The 20,579-nt window shown below is 38.0% G+C and overlaps 1 protein-coding gene and 1 long non-coding RNA gene across 2 annotated transcripts in view; one reads left to right on the forward strand and one right to left on the reverse strand.

The window, feature by feature from the left end:
* Positions 1-20,579, forward strand: part of FOXP2 (forkhead box P2) — a 451,559-nt gene that overhangs the window by 296,274 nt on the left and 134,706 nt on the right. The window contains 1 exon segment of the mRNA XM_042467206.1: positions 5,292-5,381. Coding sequence (XP_042323140.1) covers positions 5,292-5,381 — 90 coding nt within the window.
* LOC121930626 overlaps positions 1-20,579 on the reverse strand; it is a 39,118-nt gene that overhangs the window by 1,738 nt on the left and 16,801 nt on the right. The window contains exon 2 of the long non-coding RNA XR_006103980.1: positions 5,269-5,349. This is a non-coding gene — a long non-coding RNA (uncharacterized LOC121930626). The remainder of the gene's footprint in view (positions 1-5,268; positions 5,350-20,579) is intronic.

Raw genomic sequence — 20,579 nt, forward strand, 5'->3', positions numbered from 1 at the left:
CTTGTATAAACATTCTTGTTTCGCCTGTTCCATGTAATAGTTTCTTGTATCATATTTCTTCTGACCCTGCTATCTGAAACCAATTATAGGAGATCCATTTGGGCTGCATCTATTTTCATAAGAAGCCCAGGCAGCAGAGATGAATATCAACATCAAATATGATTCTGAGTGCTTTGTTATTTATGTTTCAGAGAGATTTTGTAGCCTTCAGCTCTCAAGAATGTGTCACGCTGTGCTGTTTATACATTGAAGATATTAATGGCCATAGATGTCATTTTTCATTTTAACATCTCAAATGCAACAGGCTGATAGGTTAAACATTCCTGTTTTTAACAGAACAATATGAGTGACATCTGTTTCCATTTAGAAAAAAAGACAAAAGAAGGAAGAAAACAACATACATTTTAAAATGGAGAAAATAATCTGTATACGTTATTAATTATCATCTGCATTACTGTTGGATTCTTTCATATTGCATCACTTACTTGCCATCTTTATAAAGAAGTAATAATGGGGCACCTGAATTATATGTATAATGAGTACATTGTGGTTTATGTATATACATAGTCTCAGTATCTCTAAGATTCAAAACCCATATATTCTCACTGGTTACTAAATCTTACAAACCTTAATTACACAATTCTACCACATTACACTTGAGACTACTAGACTTGGTCAATCTATTTCTATTTTGTTTACAAGTTAAGAAATCAGTAATATTTGCCTATAATAGTTTACAACAAGGTTGTTAAACAATACAAGTTTGCGTATGCGTTTGCACAAATTCTGGGTAGCAATGCTCACATATTATACTTGATACTCTGTTGTAAGTTTACACTAATCTATGCTGTATGATAACCTGGATGATGTATTCAGCTAGTTGCTATTTAAAAAGATGCCTGCTCATAAAACTGAGGGGATATTTATTAAAACATTTGCACTTCAATATCCAAGTGTTACCCTGAATCCATAGCTCAGAAATAGCATAAAGACTTAATGTGCAAAAGGTGCCTGGCATCTTCAGAGAGGACTCTGCTGCTGTTGATCATCACAAGTGAGATTGTTTGTTTGTTTGTTTGTTTGTTTGTTTTATATGCACCTTTCTCCCAGGCCAGGATCCAAGGTGGTTTCCATAAAAGCACATTAAAACTGTTTACAAAAAGTTTAAAAATTTCAGCAACAACACTGGCAGCAGGAGAACAGCATGGCTTTAACTAGGTCCCACAGGATCAGTACAGATCCAACACTAGTAAGTTTACAATCCCTGCAGAAAGCTATTATGAATTTAGTCAGTAGAAAGTTAAAATTGGTAATGAATGGAGAGACATGAAGGGTGTATGTATTCTAAAGTCTTCTGATGTGAAAGCCAGGTATTTCTGTGAGCCATTGTGCTAGATAAAAGAAGCAGATGGGAAGCACTAGTGGTCAGTATATTCACTGTCTAGGCCTTTGAAGCTGCTTTCATTCTCTACAGTAGCACTGCCATTTGAAAACTTACTTGTATTCTGAATTCCAAAATATTTTTGCTTAGTATTTGTTGGTTATGCGTAAATAATACATTTGTTATAATGCTTAATATACTTTTATTCTAAATCAGTCAATCAAGGTAAGCCTATGCTTAGGCTGAAAAATTCAGAAGCCCTGTATTTAGCCCTTTATCAGTAGGATCATTTCTAAAACTTTATTGCGGGGCTGGGCAAAGTGTGTCCTAAGGATTGCACGCAGTCCTTAAAGCCCATATTTGCACTCCCTACAAGCCTCTCCAATTTTTCAAAGGTGTTGGGCAAAACATTTTCTTTGAGGTCTCACCCAGGTCTGTCAAAACTACAGCAAACTGTAGTAGCTTTGCCTCCACAACTCTAAAAACCAACTACATGCCCCAAAGTCTAGACCACTGATAAGAAAAAGAAAATTAAACAGTAAGTGATATGACATCACTTCCAGTGGTATTGGGTGTGCCAGTGTGGCACCATAGAGTGTGTGCAGGGGTGGAAAAGGTCCCACCCATTCTGCAGTTGCCCACCTAAACTGAATTGTATTTGCATTTAATCATTTAATCATTACCCATATAGGTTTACCAAAAAACCAAAACAAAAACCTTGCATTCAGTGACGTCTGGGGTATTTTCTGATCCCATGGGAATCTCATGGCTTCTTTTACTGAATGATGCATTCATTATGTTTTTGCTTAGCCAGATCTTCTGCCTGTTTTAAACTGGTAAAAAAAATACATTTCCTTCCACATTGTCCAGTGTGGAAGTATGGTTCAACAACCAATGTGAACTTCCTGGCCAGATACCGTAAATGTCTCTTTTCAGAAGATATTATGTCTTTGAAATGGAGCACCACTCAACATTTATGCATATTTTCATATTTTACCTGTCATATACTTCTGGAATATGCATTTATCTCTGGACTTAACCATCTGTTCATCAATAATTAGAACATTCCTTTGTGTGTACTACACAATATAATATATTGAAGTTGGTCAATATAATAATATGCCCCCAAATGAGGCCATTTTAGCAGTGGCTCAGTACATCACCCTAGTTTCCAGCTCTTATACATCAAATACCTTGCAAGTGCACAAAGAGTGCATCTATACTGTAGAACTAGTGCTATTGAACACCATTTTAACTGCCATCCTACAGAATGCTAGGATTTGCAATTTTGTAATGCACCAGCACTCTTTGGTAAAGAACACTAAACACCTTGTAAAACTACAAGTTTACAGGATTCCATAGGGTGGAACTACAGCACTTAATTCTAAATTGCATTATTTCTATAGTGAAGATGCACCCAAAATCTCTTTAAACTTGTTGCTTTGAGTTCCTCCATGTTCTCCATTACACACACACACACACACACACACACACACACACACACACGATGAGCACTAATTCATGCCAAGGGGCTTCCACACGTTAAGTTTAGTAGGGTTCTTGTTGTTCCATGCCCTAAATACATACCATGCTTTTCTATTTCTTTCACAGATTAACTAGTATCCTATTGGTTAGCTCTAAATAGAATAGACCTGTTCAAACAATTATTGAAAGGTGAGTTGACATATAGGTAATAGTTTGTGAGTCTGCTCTAGTCAAGACTAGCAACAAGATTTAAGCCATTATCTGGTTGGAATGCTTTCTGTGTGGAGCAAGGTTTTTGCTTTGTTTTGTTGTTTATATTGTTCTTTGGCCCTTGGTGTTCCGGAATTTTTTCTCTAGCTGCTATACAATAATCTGCCTATGGTTGTTTGCACCAGGTCCTTCCAGTTGTGCATCTTATGTCATCTTTATCTTTGCTGGGCTCTTCTTGGATGGGATCAAGTAAGCAAGCATTTGGTACCCTCCCACCTTTAAGATCTGTGGGACATGCAGTCTCACTGGCTTCTCTACATCATGTTTCACTGACAAAATTGCGGGGGGGGGGGGGGGGTTGGCTTTAATGCACTACATTGTGTTGTACAAAAACGCATCCCAAAATAGAATAGATCTGTTGGGATAATTTGCGTCCTAGCTGTTTTTGTCTGGGGGGAAAAATCCCATACATGACAAATGGCTGAGATTAAGAGACATTCTTTAAAACTCTTGAGATGACAGTATCATAAAATGCCTACCTTGACGGTCTAGTTCTGTGTTAATTCCACTCAAAAGCTGACTCTGGGGTACTAAAATGTCTTTTCTGGTAAGCTTTGTGATTTATACCAAGCTGGTTATCTCTCCTATAACTGAGAGTGTTGTCACTTTGTATTGCTCATGCTGACTTGCAGTTAACTGAGCATCTCAAAACAAAATAAAATCAAAAGAAAAAAGGGGGGTTAGAATCGTTGTGGGTATCTTTGTACCTATGCTAAAAGTATGTTCTTGAGAGTTGTACTAGTGCCTTTTACAAGGAGACAAATCTATGTTCTTAGGAGCTGGTGACAGTGCATGCAGTTTGTTTACTTTGGTTTGCTGTGTCTGCCTGCCTTTTCAGAAAACTTGCATGGAGCCAGACTGTAGCAGCCCTCTCTCTGTCTTTTCATAATTGATCAGGGGATGACTGCTTTCCCTGAGGGTTAAGACGTGGCAACTTTTTCTGTTTGCTCAGCATCTCAATGCAGTAGTTCAAACATTGTTCACACCAGCTGGCAGTGTAATGCCATATGCACATCTTGTCAAAGCAACTGTTGTCATGGATACTGGAAACTACCTTAAAAACCAGCTCATTTGACTCTAAAAAACTCCCCTATACCTTTATTTATCAGCTTGGTGGCAATTTTAGAGTGAATACGATTGGATAGTAATTCCTCTGTATTGTAGATAGCTTTTTCCATATTCCATTATTTTGCAGAATGTATAAGATGTAGTTTAGTAGCTTCACATCAAAAAGTTCCAACTCACTTTGGTATGGAATTTGCTGTGAAGCAGAAAAGTGAATTAAGTAATATTTATAGTGCCTTGTGGTCAGTGCCTTGTAAAGAGTGGTTATAAAACCAAAAACTTCTTCATGATCTGTACTAGTTGTTTCTCATTTTTAGACCACATTTTAAAGTTAGCTCTTTTTCTAGTAATTGATATCTCTTGATACAGTTATTGTGCTATTTTGTTTTATTCAAATGAAAAGATTCTTTTAATGTTGTATTTTGATTGCAGTGCTATCACCCATAGAAGCTAAGCTGATTGGCTAAGTAGTGGTTTCTTTGTTCTCAGAGTTTACTAAGAATGCAAATGAAAGCCACTTAATTTTATTTGGCACTAAAACTCCACTCTATTTTGTCAAACGAGAGGTTTCCCCTTGAATTATAAGTACAAAAAAACTATTTTTAATCTTCAATGAATATCCTTATTAATTCACTTTCAAGATAATCTGATGTTGATTTGTCAGATTTAATTACAGCTTCCGGTAACACTTGAAGTCTACTACTTTTGCTTAAAACTGTAATATGAAAATGCAAATTGAATGATGATTTACAAGGGTGTGGGCATTTTAGCTGAAGACAAGTTCCTTGTGGAGATGAGGCTATTGATGCGGTTTATGGTTTTTCCTCTTCAAGCACTTTATAGAAATTAATACTATTTCCTTGAGGATTTGTTACACACATATATTTTTCCACAATACCTGGCAGAGGTATTATCTGTAGATTTTTTTTCCTTGGGGTGTTTTAAAGAAAATCCGAAGTCTGGTGTTTTCACATTGCACAAGAGAAGCCAAATGTTATTTAAATGTTAACATTAGGTAAGTTGCAAGCAATCACATTTTTAATGAAACATTTTTTAAAAATACTTACTTCCATGTTGTCTTAACTTGCAGGCATTGCAGGCAGCCAGACAGCTGCTTTTACAGCAACAGACAAGTGGGTTGAAATCTCCTAAGAACAGTGATAAACAGAGACCACTACAGGTTAGTAAAACATCTTTATATCTGAAACCTAATTTCTAAGGAAGAGCATTCATGAACACCTAAAATATGTGTACACAGTTGCATATTGATATGTTCTTGCCCATTTATATTTTTACTAAACATTTTGTCTTACAATTTGCTACTGTAATTAATTGAGAAAAATCCTGTGTGAGGAAAAAAAACCCTTCTTTATAACAGCTTGTAGTGGCTTAAAAGGTTGCAGATTTCCAGTAATCATTATAGAAAGAATATTTCAACAGATAACTGGACAAGTTTGTGTGCATTCTTGTGCACTCTCATATTTCAGTAGATTATGACCAAGTGAAAGATTTTCAACAGCTGGAAAACTTTAAGAACAATTGTTTGAAACCACAAACACTTTCCTGCTATTAGAACAGTGGGTTTTGTTTGCTAGTTGTGTGTAGCGGACTTTTCACTCCCAGTATTGTGTTAAAGACTGAAACAAAGATTTTTTTTTATCATTTGTTGTTGCTATTATTCATAATATTTAATAGAAAATGTGTAGAGTTTATATGGGTAAAATCTTGTGAATCCAATGAGGATATTGAGTTCTCTTGTTTTTTTAACATTTGTTTTTAAATGTGTTAGTAAAAAGAATGGAGGTAAGCAATTGCTGAAAAGAGTTAGTTTTGATTTGCCTTACTTCAACCAAATATTAGATACTTCATGCCTGATATTTTAAAAGTTCCTAAAGTGTATATGTATGTGGCTTTGGGAGTATAAACGGTCTTACTTTTACAATACAACTTTGTGTTTCTTTAATTCTTTCATAAGAACAGTTTCAGTGTGTTACTACAGTTTCTATGCAACCATCTGAATACATTCTGGGATTTATTTTTATTAAACCCAAGCAGGATTGAAATGTTACAAACTCTACAGGCAGGCTGACAAAAACTGTTTCTGTCTGACTGTGATTCATGTGGCATTTGAAGTGGTTGAGTATTCTAACTCTTGTGGTCAATCCTAATTGCCAGGAGACTCTATATAGCCATGTCCTACAGTTCAGTTGGCTAATGCTAGTGGCATGAGGAGTGCCCATGCAGTAGGATTACATTACATGAGAAGTTGTTTTCATGATTACTGCTGCCACATGGAATGCTATTATGCAGAAGTAATTTTGACAACTTCCACATGGGACCTCCCCCCCACACACAAAAAAAGAAACAAGAAAATAACATATTACTAGAAAAGAATTAATGTTTTATCAGATTCGTTTTTTGAGAGAAACGAGCAATCTTAGCAGTGTAGATTTTCATACAGTCACACACCTTGAAAAACACTTGTACAAATATCCGCTTCTCCAGTTTTATTTGGCACCATTATTTCCCTTGGTTTCAGAGCCATTAATCTTCCTTGGTGCTACCTTTGTGTCTTACCTATTCACATGAATTACCCAAATGTCAAAATGCTATGTAGTTACCCTTGATTATATGATGGTGCTTCAAAGGATGAGTGAAGACAGTGCAAATGAATCTTGTCCCATAGAATCTTGAAAATTTGCTGGTATGAAGAAGGATGAATAGTTTTGGTTCAGTTTCAGTGTGGTATATTATACGTGTGTGCTAGGAATGTGTAGGGATATGGGTTCAGAGCCCAAGAAACGTATGCTAGGTGAAGTACCGCCTTATCCAGTGGTTCCATAAATATATGGAAGCTCAGTTGCTGATTATCTTGGGTCATTCACAGATCACTGTGTTGCTCTATGGACCTCTGAACTCTCAACCGGAGATGATAGCCTTGCTGTTGTTTCAGGATGAAAGATGTGAGTAAAGAGCCCCTAATTTTGTCAGTGTTGCATCTGCAATACTGTACTCAATAAAATGTAGCATCCAAAATGGCCCAATTTCAACTTCTTATTTATCCCTTGAAGAAATAAGAGGTTAAAATGAATTTGGACATTGTTATCCCAGGATAACAAAGAAGGATGCAGTTGGGTAAGAAAAAAACAAAAGTGTTTAAATGACAAACTATGGCTTATTACTAGAACAAACTACATTGAGCCTGGGGCCATATACCTCCTTCCTTTCCCCCTCTGTAGTGTGTCTGGTCTTTAATATATATATTTAAAATTAACTGCTACTTTTCATTTAATTTCATCTGGACTAAGCAAACTGTGATTAATCTTAACTAAAGTTTGTTTGAAACAAGCCAATGTCCAACCATGTATTATGAATCTGGCGTGTTTCAATATTGTTTCATTAATATATATATATATATATATATATAGCTTATGATGTCTTCCTCATTGCTTTGCAGCTAGAGGAAGAGGACAGGGGAGGGAAGGGTGAGCAAGTGTGTACATGAAGAACTATCAGAATGTTTGCATGTTCTTATCACAAACTATGATTGGCCATGATGTCCATACATAGCCTATAGAAGAATAAGTTTGGTAGAGTGACATCGTGAAACAAATAAGGCTGCATTTGCCTCATTAATTGAGAAACAGGAACTAGAAAAATAACATGAATGGAAACATTGGGTTCTCCTTTAGATTATTAAATAACTTCAATTTCATGAGTACCTTATATGATTATGTTGTTTGTAAAAGGTGAATATGGTTTACTGATTTCTAAGCCTAAGGAAATATAGCTGATAATTCTACCTGATCTATCTCTTTTTGCTATAGGAATGTTAGAATCTCAGTATAATATTCACTGTAAAAATGGAGCTGTTTTGTTAAAAGTGCTTTGTATTTCAGGATTATCTGTTGGTTTTTGTGGGGGGTGTTGGTAGATATTAGTATAGGTACAAATGTGTATACATTCTGATGCTTTAAAAAAGAAACAACATTTCTAACAAGTTGTTCTGGATCCCAGAAGGGTACAGTTAATCACTTAAAATATATGTTTACTAGAGTTATTACCAAACAAAACTTTATAAGTTAATTTTACAGAATATTTCATCCTATATATATATATATATCATAGTTCCAATAGTTAAGTGTGCTCTGTTTTACCAAATATTATGACATTTCCCCTTTTATTTCATCTATACATAGCCAGCGTAATATGAATTCTACTCTGAGTACAAAATGTTTTAAATTGTAAAGTATATATAGAGTTTTGGATGAGAGGTCCTTGGTGTTTTGGTATTTCTGACATTGCCTATTAATATGAAGGGTTGTGTGCTTCATTGTGTAGTAGAAATTTACATCCAGTGTTCTGTAGTTTGTACTTGGACAAATTCATAGATGACTAAACAGTTTTTCTCTATTTTTAACACAGAATTTAAATTTGTCTTGTGTGAAAAGTTTTGTTCAAATCAGTATTGATAGAGTGGTATATAAAAGAAAATTAAAAGTCAAGTGTGCAATTGCTAGAATCTTATATTACAGTTGTAATCATATATACTACAGAGTAATTATTGAGCACAGGGGTCTGAGTAAAGGTGCATAGATTGTGTTGTTAAGCATTTTAATCTGGAAATAAGCTCCACTGTACTCAGTGGAATTTACCCAGAAGTAAATAAGCTTAGTATTTAATTGTCTGCTGAAATGAACTAAGAGTACCAATGTAGTCTATCAGAATCTTTAAAAGTTTCACATTAATGTGTTTCTAATTTCCTCTGTTTTGGCACAATTGAATGATCTAGCAAAATAGAGACAGAGTAGAACTGCTTTATATGTCTAATAAAAAAACACACTAATAAAACTTTATACCTGGCTCACACATCAGCAAGTAAATGGGGAGCATTAGGTAATGTTTGCCTTCACATCTCCTGAGTGTAGAATGGTTTGATTTAAAAAGAGAGCTGATTTATATAAATGTGGTATTTATTTTATTGTGAGTTCCATTTTACACAGTTTTTTTATTTTCTAGCATGTAATGGGCCTTGATTATATTGGCAAATCCATCAGTTGAAAAAGACTGCAAGAGAAATGTTCTTTTACATCTTGACAGATGTAAGGGTAGTATAACAATACCAGGAACCTCTTCTGTGTTTTGAAAAATATGTGCCTCAAGCAAAACCCTAAGAAATTCCTAGAAAAAAAAATCTGTGCCCTTTGAAAATCAGCATGTTTATGATGCTCATGACAGTCCATTTAACCATATGGTTATATGTATTGTCCATTCATTGAAAGTAAATAAACTAGATTACATCTTGGCCTACAGATGAATGTTTTGGTAGACTGAATCATGGTTCCTACTAGGATGCAGCACAGTAGTGTTGATAGTAAATGAACAACAACGAACTCTTTGCCAAATGTTAAGGCATCACAGAACTTTTAGAGCTTAACTTTTTGAAAACTTACATGAAGCTTAAAATTAAGCTTTGAAATCTCTGATATGTAGCCACATAATGTACATGGAAATTTTATTACTCAGCAGCTTCTGGTGTTAAATACAGAATATAAAATATAATTGGTAAATTGTATGTGATGTGAAAAAGAAGCTGTAGTTAAAAACTACATATACAGTGGAGAGTTTTCCTTAGGCATGCCCAGATTTGTGTGTGTGTGTGTAAAATATGTGATATAAAGCATAAGAACTTCTGATTTTTTAAAAAAGATGTTCATATTCAGGATTAATACAATATATGAGTGGTGCACATCAGGAGGTAGACCTGCATCATATACGTTTGATAGAGAGTAAAACAAAACTATAACCACCCTTTGGGAAAATCATTGAAAGTGCCATTGGAATAGCTTAACTGTGGGGCTGTACAGACAGCCCGTAAGGAAGTGCTGGGTTGGGGAAGAGGCAACCACATGCTATGCACCCAACCCAGTGCAAAAAGAACCTGCAAATGGTGGGCTCTTTTTCTGCCCTGCAGGGATGTAGCCAAAGGGGGGGTCTGGACTCCCCCGATACAATAAATGGTGTGCGCTGCTGTGCTGCCGCACCCAAACCCCATTATAATGGTGACACTTAGTCTGGACCCCCCCTTCCCAAAATCCTGGCTACGTCCCTTCGCCCTGGAAAGGGCGTCATAGGCAGCACGGCATTATGGCAACCTTTTGGCACTGCATTGTATAGATACAGCACCAGAGTGACATCATCATGGCCTTCTGGCACTGCGTCGTGTAAATGAGTGCTCACCAAAATGGTGCCATGGGGTGGGGTCACAGCATCGACTAGGCGAACGCTATGCCATGACTCCGCCCAAATGCTGGCACAAAGTGCCCATCTGTATCCCCCCTGAGACTTTCAAGCAGAGCATATGTTTTACATGCAGAAGGCCTTAGTTTCAATTGCTGGTATCTCCAGGTAACATTGAAGTCAGTGTGAAATCCTAAAAAGCTGTTACCAGTCATTGTTGTTAATATGGGGCTAGATAGACTATAGTGGTTTGACTTGGTCTCTGTCATCTTCCTGTGATCCTGAAATATTAGTTTAGTCTTATGTAATATTTAAGACTTTGGTATTCTTTCCTTTTCAAAGGCTGAAAAATATGCCATGCTTTGCTATTAGCAATCTTCTGTATAGGTATTTTAAATTTACATATATTTTTCATCTCCCAGTAGTCCTAGAACAGTTAACTAAAGGAGTAGCATTAGAAATTGCTTTACCTGCAGGTGAAACTAAAGTAACTGTGACCAGGCAAACTACAGCCCAAAACAGATGGGCCAAAAGGAGGGGCATCACTTTGGGGGCATGGTGTGCAAATGACGCATGCCCCTGGCATGGGCGGAAGCTGCTGTGAAGCTTCCGGCAAAGGGAATGGCGAAAATCAGCTCCTTGCCAGTGGCCCATTTGGAACCGTGAAGGTGGCCCGCTTTCAGAGTGGGCCGTCCAGTCACCACAGTCCCTAGTCGATCGCAGGGTGACTGTGACTGGAGTGGCCAGTTCAAGCCACCAGTCTGTTTCACTTCATTGTCTCTGTAGTGACACTGCTCACAGAACACTACCAATCCATCACTCTTTATGTCTAAAACCTTTTTCTACTGTCCATTTAGCCTTTATGCTGTATTTTATACAACTTGTAAAGATATTCACCGACCCATATCCCCTATGGTAAATAACATGATAATAACATATGTAGAGCCATGTTGAATCAGACTAAAGATCCATGTAGTCTAGCCTCACAGGCCCCATTTTTGTCCTCGATGTTTTCAAGACGTCTGCAAACATTATATGTTGTCCCTTCCCACTAGCAACTTGGATTCAGAGACATACTGCTTGTGGACACAGTTAACATTTATCTAACTGTCCTGTTTCTCCCCGCTGGAGAAAAAAATTAGCTAAAAAGTCCCGATTGTTCTTGTTGTTGTTGTATTCACTTATATCCCATCTTTCTCCCACCACAGGGACTCAAGGTAGCAAATAAAAAATGTAAAACAATACAATTTAAAAAGAATACAAAAGCATTAAAATATATAAATATAAAATTAAAAAAACCAATTAAACAATGTTAAAACAGCTATTCTTTAAAATGTACAATATGTTAAAAAAAAAACCTCTATACAAACCTTAAAATCTAAACAGCTTTTAAAGCCTAAGAATCTGTCAGTTTGAAAAAGCCTAATGGCACAAAAATCTTATTTGCCACCAAAAGGAGGGCAGGGATGGGGCCATCCTGGCTTCTCTAGGGAATGAGTTCCAGAGCTTGGGAGCAGCCACCAAGAAGGCCCCCTCTCTTGTTCCCACCAAACAAGCCTGAGAGAGTGGGGGGGGGGGGCAGAGAGAAGGGCCTGTCTGGAAGATCTCAACACTCTAGTGGGCTCAGAAAGGGAGATATGTTATTTTAAATAACCTGGACCCAAGCCATTTAGGATTTTATAATTCAAAAGCATCACTTTCAATTGTGACTGGGAATGGACTGGCAGCCAGTGGAGCGATTGCAACAATGGAATTGTGTGCTCCCTGTAGCTGGCTCCAGTTAACAACCTGGCTCCAGTTCTTTGGACCAACTGCAGTTTCTGAGCACTTTTCAAAGGCAGCTCCATGTAGAGTGTATTGCAATAATCCAGATGGGATGTAACCAAGGCATGTACCATCTGACTCCTCCAGGAATAGACATAGTTATTGCACTAGCTTTTAATTGTACAATGCACTCCTGGTCACTGCCAAAAAGTGGACCTCCAGGCTTGACACTTAGCACTTTTAGTTCCATCATACTGGGACAGTACTCCCAATCCTTGACTATTTCAGTTACCATTATATGTACCTTTTCTAGCTTATCACTTTTGAGATGGGATGGATTAGAACTGTAACCATATTCCAGATGGGACTGCTCAATAGATTTACAAAAATTCATTACACTCGTTGGAATTTCTCCCCCAGATTGTTTCCTAACCTTTTCATTGCTGCCCCACAGTAAGTCGATCCTTCTTTGTGGTATCCATATCAGATCCCACTCCCTCCCCCCATTCCCCATCAGTTTAGATATCATCAGTTCAGGTATCATCAAACTGTATTTTTCACTCCTCTGGGATTTCTCTGTAGTAACTGAGTGTCACCTACAAATTTGGCCACCTCTTTGTTCATCCTAGATCTGATAGGCTTACTACTTTACACACACTTATCCATTTCTAGATCCAGCCGAACTCCCTCTGCCTTAACTTTCATACAAGTGCAAGCTGAATAGCACAACTATTTGGACAGTGCATTACAGATATGTTTCTGTATGATCTGTGTCTTTGGTTTTCAAAATTATATTTTTTGCATCATTAACTTTGCTTTGTTATATCTGGATAATGATTGTCCTTCCTTCTGATACTTGTACTAGGCTATAGCAGTTGATATACCAATAGTAAACCAACTGGCCTCTCATCACCAGGAGCTTTGTTTCCTCTGTTAGTACTTACACATTTTGTATTGGGAGTTGTGTGTCAGGAAATCATGACTCCTGAAAGTGAAGGGTTAAGCTCTCTGTGTACCAAATGTGTTGTACAAATATCAAGCTGTATGGAATACTGGGTTGTTAAAGCAAGCTTTGTTTGTTTAGCATGAACGCCTAATTGAAGTAATCATTTTATGTAAGTTGGTGTTAGGAAAGCTAAATGTACCTATAGGTTTAATTACTTGGTGTTTATTTTATTAGCCAGCAGGGACAAGAAAATAAGTGGGAGACATATGTATATATATTTTTAAAGGCTTTGAAAATCACAACCCATCCTTTTATAAAAAAACAAAAACACACACAGAGATAATTTACTATGTGTTAAGAATGAAAAAATAATCATCCCATTTACACAGGCTCTTGGTACAGTTTTATATTTAATATTTTTTAAAAGAAAAATGTCAGAATAAAATACAAACATTAAACATAAGGGAAAACAAGAAAAATGTATGTTGTTTTGAGGAGCATGGACAGGGAGTTTTTATTTATAAATGGGGGGGGGAGGATGAAGATTTACATTTACCACAGCATACATTGCCTTTATTTGGATATAACACTAAATATTTATACCTGTATAATATTATAGTTTAGTGCTACAGGAATAAGCTGAGCATGTTTCAGGTTTATGTGCCCCATACTTTTAGGACAGCTGTGAAGACAAGAGCTTACTTTGTGTTTTCAACTAGCCATCATTTATCATTATAGCCAAAACAAGAAAACTGTGGTTAGCTTACATATAGATTATCTAAAGAAGACAGTGTCAGACCACAACTAGTTCAAACAGCAGTGAAAACTACAGCTCTTCATTTGGATCTAATGACAAAAATAGTTAGTTGCAAATGGAAGCATATGATTCCAGTCTCTTCTAATGCTTTAGCATTACGTCTTTAGCCATGCTTTAGCCATTAAAAATCAACATGACTTTGTAACTTAAGTTAATGCATATGTAAATATTTAAATAGGTAAACAGCATATGACTGGTTGCCATTATGTAGCAACACACTTGAGTCAGTCATTCTAGGCACAGCAACTGGACTGGCACGGTTTTTGGAAAATGTAGTTTTGATCAACATGCTGAAATTACTTGGTAGGGTTTCTTTTCCATAAGATTCAGTTTGGCTATTTTCAATATTTACGAGGAAAATTAAGAAAATTAAATTACTGCAGGACTCTCACCCTCAGAGGATGGCAGTGGCAAACCTACTCTGAACAAATGTTGCCAAGAAAACCCTATGATAGGTTCACCTTAGGTTTGCCATAAGTCATACACAACCACAACAGCAAAGCAAAAATAAAATAAAAATAAAAATGTTTTTATTATGTTGTCTGTTTTTATTATGCTGTATGTTGATCTAGCAGTTCTGATCTGTTGATCTAGCAGTTGCTGGTGGCCAAAACATCTGTTGCATTAACATCTAGATCAATTCTTCTTAAGCAGTCTGATGTGAGGGTCTGGCAGGGTTTTTTTTTACCCCAGTGTACCAAGGACTGACACAATACTTGTAAATATTGACTACAAATGTTTGTTTCTTGGAAACCTGCTATGGCTCAGCAGTGCATGGACTGGTACTGTCCGCAGACCATGAATTTGAGTAGCACTGTTCTAGATCATGTTTATTTCCCATTTCATTAAACATCATGATCTATGAGACATTTTAACAACAATATGAAAACAATGTATTAGAAAGTTGGGGGAGCAACACCATAAAATGAGAAAAAGTTGAGAACCATATAGAGTGCTAGAACAATTACTTATCTGTTATTCTCAGTACCTTTTGAAATACTATATACAGTCAGCTGTCATCACTCGCAGGTTTCTCTCTCACAGATTTCATTATTCCAGAAGTGCCATCTTGTTACTCCATATCCCACCTGCCTACCATGATGCCTCAGCCAGATTTTAAACTCCTTCCCAGCCCATCAATCTCTGTTCCCTACTGACCCATCTTCATTTGAATGGGTCTGCTATCCTTCCAACAATGCCAGCCCATCACTCCCTCAGACTGGGAGGAAGAAAAGTGGGGAGAGGAGGTCACTGGGTTAGCAAGGGGTTTAAAACCTAGCTGAGATGTCATGGTGGCAAGGTGTTTGAAGTGACATTGGGCTTTCAATATTCATGGTTTTTCCACATTTGCAAAGAGTCTCCACCTCAAACCTTTGTGAATTTTGAAAGCTGACTTGTTTAACTGTGTCGAGGTCTGCAATTGCAGAATTTGCTATGACACATGGATACATTGGGGATAAAACTTAGGGACACACAAAACAAAGAATTTAAAGGATGAACCAAGTTTCAGCCTTTAAATTTAATTTCACAATTTTGCCTGATTTTAGCCCAGATCCTGGAAAAGTTGACAAGCATGCACAAATTTCTTATTCAAAACCTTCAAAGCCCAGTACTACATCATTGGAACAACTGAATAAACAGTGGAACTGTTCTTCGGTGTGGAGACTGACCAGGGAAAAATTAAAGGAGAAGTGGAGGGATAGCTGGATACTTAATTGGACCCACATGGAAGGGATGCCACCAAGGTCCAGTGAGAGAGCAAAAGGTGGGGACAGGAGAAAGGGGGCGAGAGAGAGGAGCACAGAATGAAAGTGAGGTAGTAGTGAAAGGTGGTGGGAAAGACAAAACAGGCAGAGGTTCACCTCCTTCTCTTCCCTCCTGCTGCCCCACTGTGAGGGAAACCCAGCTTGATAACACAGACAAGACTGGACTTGGAAAGCACACAGTGGCAAGCAGGGGTGGAGAGAGGTGCATGTCAGTGGACAGGTAGTTGGAGAAGCCTCTGCCAGACCTCAGACCCTTCCCCTCTATTCATTTCAGATCCCATCAAAACATTATGAGGGGTATGATAGAATCACAGGAGAAAAGGTTTATTGATTTCCATGCTCACAAGTCCCTGTTTGCACAGTGCTTTGTGATCCTTGCTTCAGTAGTGAAGCAATAGGGAGGTACATGCCAAGGCTATTGGCAGGAAAGAAATCTGTAGCATGGATGTTTGAGGAGGACTTAAGACACACAGTTTTTCCACTTTCACAGGGATTCTGCACTCCTAACCCCCCCCCCCCCCCTCCAAAGTTGAGGACCAACTGTGCATGTCAGGCTGGAAGGAGAAGAAGCATGTGGGAAACTGATGACAATGGCTGATAACGTAGTGTGGGAAGAGAAGAAACTTGGTGTGCAGAATGCACCTCAATCCAAGAGGAGTTTTCTGGATTGCTTTTGGACAACTCATTCCCTCATCTGCCCCCACCTCCGGCCCCTCTCAGTGGCCTAACAAACTCCTCTTTCAGGTGCATAGAGGCAATGTCTAGGACCTTTTCAGTAGCATTGGCTTCCTCCTTCCTTCTCCCTCAGCTAGGTGGGCTAGCTTTGACTCATGTTCTAGGATTTGACCAATTAATAAGTTTATTAGGTTAATTATTTCTTAAAAGAGAGTTTAAACTGCCATCTGCACTGGAATGAAGTTCTACCATTCAGGCACTACCCCTGTATCTTGTCATGTGCAACCATCCATCACACCACACATTCAGGTAACCTTAGAAGATGCCTAACTAGGGATGTAAAGAATATTGACAAATTTTGTCATCTTCAATGAGAAAGGGTATCTTGACAAGATTTGTTTTGCCCTACTAAAAACCCATAATTTTTTTTCATCACCAGCAATAATGAAAAGTATTGTTTTTTGCAGAAAAATACTGTATTTTGTGCAAAAAAGGTAATTTGTTGGGGGGGGAACCTTTTGTGAAATCTTTCCAATAAAACTTCCAAAAAACAAACAAAACAAAAATCATTCAAAAACTACTATAATTTGACCTAACAGGGAGAAAACTTTTTACATGTTTCATTTTCATATGTGAGAATGAAACAAGCAGAGAATTATATCCCTAGTCTTGAAACAAGTGGGGAGATTTCTTATGGGAGAAGAGGGTTCATAGTTTCATAGTTTTGAGTATATCTTCTATTCCTTCCCTGTCCAAAATGTCTCTGAAAGTCTGTGCTATTATAAAGTTCTCTTGAAACTTTTGGTAGATATAACATTGTTTTTAATTTATTATAATTTTTACTGGCTTCCTTCACTTGGTTCTCTACTTGTTTTGCCTCCATTTTATTAATCTAAAAATAACTGTTTTAGATTTGTAATATGATATATTTCTATGTTTTCTTTGCAACAAACTTTTCTTTTTTCTAAAAAACCCTTAACTTTCTGGATTTGCATCAGCAACATAGGACGTGTTTTCTGCAAGTTGGAAATTATACTCAAAGAAATAGAGACTGAAAATTGGTTAAAGGTGGTGAAATAGAAATGTAACATGGTAAATCTTTGAACATCTTTGAACATACACGAAAGTGGAATGAGATATAATACAAGGTGGAAAAAAGCGGTTGCCCGACTCGGCGGGCTGACCGCTTTGCCGCTAGACGCAGCGAACGGCTACAAGCCCCAGAGTGCTCTGGGGCTTGCCCCAGCTCCCTATTGGTGTGCGGGGTGAAGGGGAGGCCCTTCCGCCCCGCGACGCTCTGGGAGCTGGGTTCGGTGACCGGGAGTTCCGGTCCTCCAGGGCAGATGATTGGTTCTGCGGGCCTGGAGGAGGAGTCTCCTGGTCAGGTGGTACTGAGGGCGGGGCTTAGGCCTATATAGGCCGTGCTGCCAGCCCCGGCCCTCAGTCGGCGCTTGGCTCCGGATGGTTAGGAGCCAAGCAGGAAGGGAGGAGGAGCTGAGCCTTCTCCCACCCACCCACCCACCGCTTGGGTTTGGGTTTTTTGTCACAACTTTGGGGCGGCAGCATAGGCCAGGATCTGCACGGTGTGGTACCAGGGCTACGGAGCTCTGGTTTGGGAGTCAGTCGGGACCCGGGGGCGAATAGGGCAGGCGTATGGCCATTGCGGGGGCCATAACGCGAGAGCGCCTCCCGGTGACTAGGGGCTTAGCGAATATGTGAACGCATGGCAGAGATGCGGTCATACGGTGTGCCTTAGCCCCTAGGTCATCCCAATACCTGGTGGGTGCCAGGTTGTGGTTAATCAGACAAACGTGGGGTTGTTTGATTTCGCAGATCCTGACCTCATGCTTTGTGCCAACCCTACCAATGGTTTGCTTAATAAAGTTGTGGCCTTTCCTCCAGCACGGTCTCCTGTGGTTATTCGGCAGCAGCATCTGAGGCAATGCAACTTAACACTCTCTAAAAATGCTGACACTTCTGATAGTGGCACATTCCCTTAAAGCTGCAATCTTGACAGCTCCCTGACACTGGTGTTACTGCACATTCTCAGGTGAAAGCTGAGGGGCATAGGAGTTGCTACAGTGAGGAATCCTAGTTTCTTTATATAAAATAATAGTATAATTCAGAATGGCAAACTGAAAGTAATGATAAGCATTTATATATTCACACCATAGCCAAAGACTAAAATTCTTTTTTTTAATGGTGTAAAACTTCCCTCTCGTTTGAAATGCTAAAAGAATCCTTTCTAAAATGATTCCAGAAGGTAAATGGGTCTGTCAGTGATTTTTTTATGACAACCAAAAATCAGAAGCCCTATCGGGTGAGCAGCAGCAGTACTATGAAGCTAAAATGGGAGTGGTGGTTTTTTTTAAATTATATTTTGGTCTATGGAAAGGCTTTTCAGAGACATCTTTAGCTGCCCTTTATTGACTTAAATAACCTGGACTAAATGGAACACTGGTGTGACCCAGGAAGACAATTGTTGTGGCCCTTAGCTTGTTCTTCTGCAAGATACTTAATTTAGATATTGATATTATCTCCTTACTGAACATATAAAATCCATCAAAGTTGAGAACTCTGTGTTCCAATTCCATGGTCATTTATGTCAACGTGTTGACTTTTATAGAACCTGTGTGTGTCCTTAACTGAATATTCAGTTGTAAGTGGAAGCAATAAATCTAAAGACTTCAGTTTGCATTCAGGGTATCTGCTGTGGAAAGAAAGAAAGAAAGAAAGAAAGAAAGAAAGAAGCCTTCTGCACTAGCAGCACTTTTCTCACTCACTTCAACATTGAACAAAGAAATCCTTCCTCATACAGAAGCTTTAGATTGACCTGATATTTGGTGTTCAAGGAAAACACTCAATATCTCCTACAGAATAGTTTCTCATAGAAAAAGTATTGCATGACTTAGGTCCAAAACACACTGCAGAAATAATCCAGTTTGAGACTGCTTCAACTGCCCTGGCTCAATGCTAGGGAATTCTGAGAGCTGTAGTTTTGTGAGATATTTGTCTTCTCTGACAGAGAGTTCTAGTGCCACAATAAACTACAATTCCTAGGATTCCCTAGCACTGAGCCAGGGCAGTTAAAGTGGTCTGAAACTGGATTATTTCTGCAGTGTGTTTTGGACTTTAGTTTACATAATCTGAATGTGGTAAACGAGACAGGAAGTTTTTGGCATAGCTCAATCAGTTACATCAACATGTTGACTTTTATAGAGTCTGTGTGTGTCCTTTACTGTATTGGTTCATTCCTGGTGAAATTAATGCAATTAAAAGAATGGTTCTTTGGACACAGTTAAGAAGCATTTATATATTGGTTGTGGTGAACAAATGTAGAAAAGCAATACTGAAAAGCTGCTTGAGATCCATTACTACCAAGATTCCCAGTTATTATTTTATGTTAATCTACTGTTAATCAATTAAAAAGAAGAACGCAAAATAAACCTTGGGACAAAATCATCTTTGGTGCAGTCTCCATACAGTGTGTCAACAATCTCTCATTTTAAAAATATATAGAATATTGAGGACCTGCCCCTAATGTGTCATTATCTAGTTTTCAGTAATGGGACTGTCATGAAATGATGCAGTGATCCCAAACATAGTTAAAACTAATCGTTACTGAGATTAACAGCCCTATCACACTTCCATGGGAAAAAGTGGCCTTGAATTTGGTTGGATTTCTGAGTAAATATCTGCTGGGCTCATGCAGTGATTGGAACCAGTTAATCACAATTGACTTAAATCATATTGTTTTTAACTGTATGTTATTATAACCAGTTTCAGGTAGACTAGAATCAGTTTGTGTTTCTGTGAAAAAAGCACACAGAAGCCCAGTTGAAAGAGAAGTACCTATGGTTATATAGTACCTATAGCTGCCTCTCTACCTGCAGGTGTTTGCTACATGGAATTTATAGGGTATTAAATAGTTTGGTCTGGATTTTTTTTTCTTGGTATGACATAAGTTTCCACTAACCTGGGAGTAAGCACCATTGAAATCAGTGGAACGTAACATCTTCTTAAGGGTGTAATGTGTGTGGCTTACAGGATATTACATGATCTGGTCTCATCTGAGCAGATATATATTATTATACAGGTATAGTACTTTTGTTTTAAAAGGTTTGTAAGAGTTCATGTTTGACAGTGAGATTGGTTTCTAGCTTCCAGAGA

The sequence above is a fragment of the Sceloporus undulatus genome, chromosome 5, assembly GCF_019175285.1.
Source record: "Sceloporus undulatus isolate JIND9_A2432 ecotype Alabama chromosome 5, SceUnd_v1.1, whole genome shotgun sequence".
Taxonomy (NCBI): Eukaryota; Metazoa; Chordata; class Lepidosauria; order Squamata; family Phrynosomatidae; genus Sceloporus; species Sceloporus undulatus.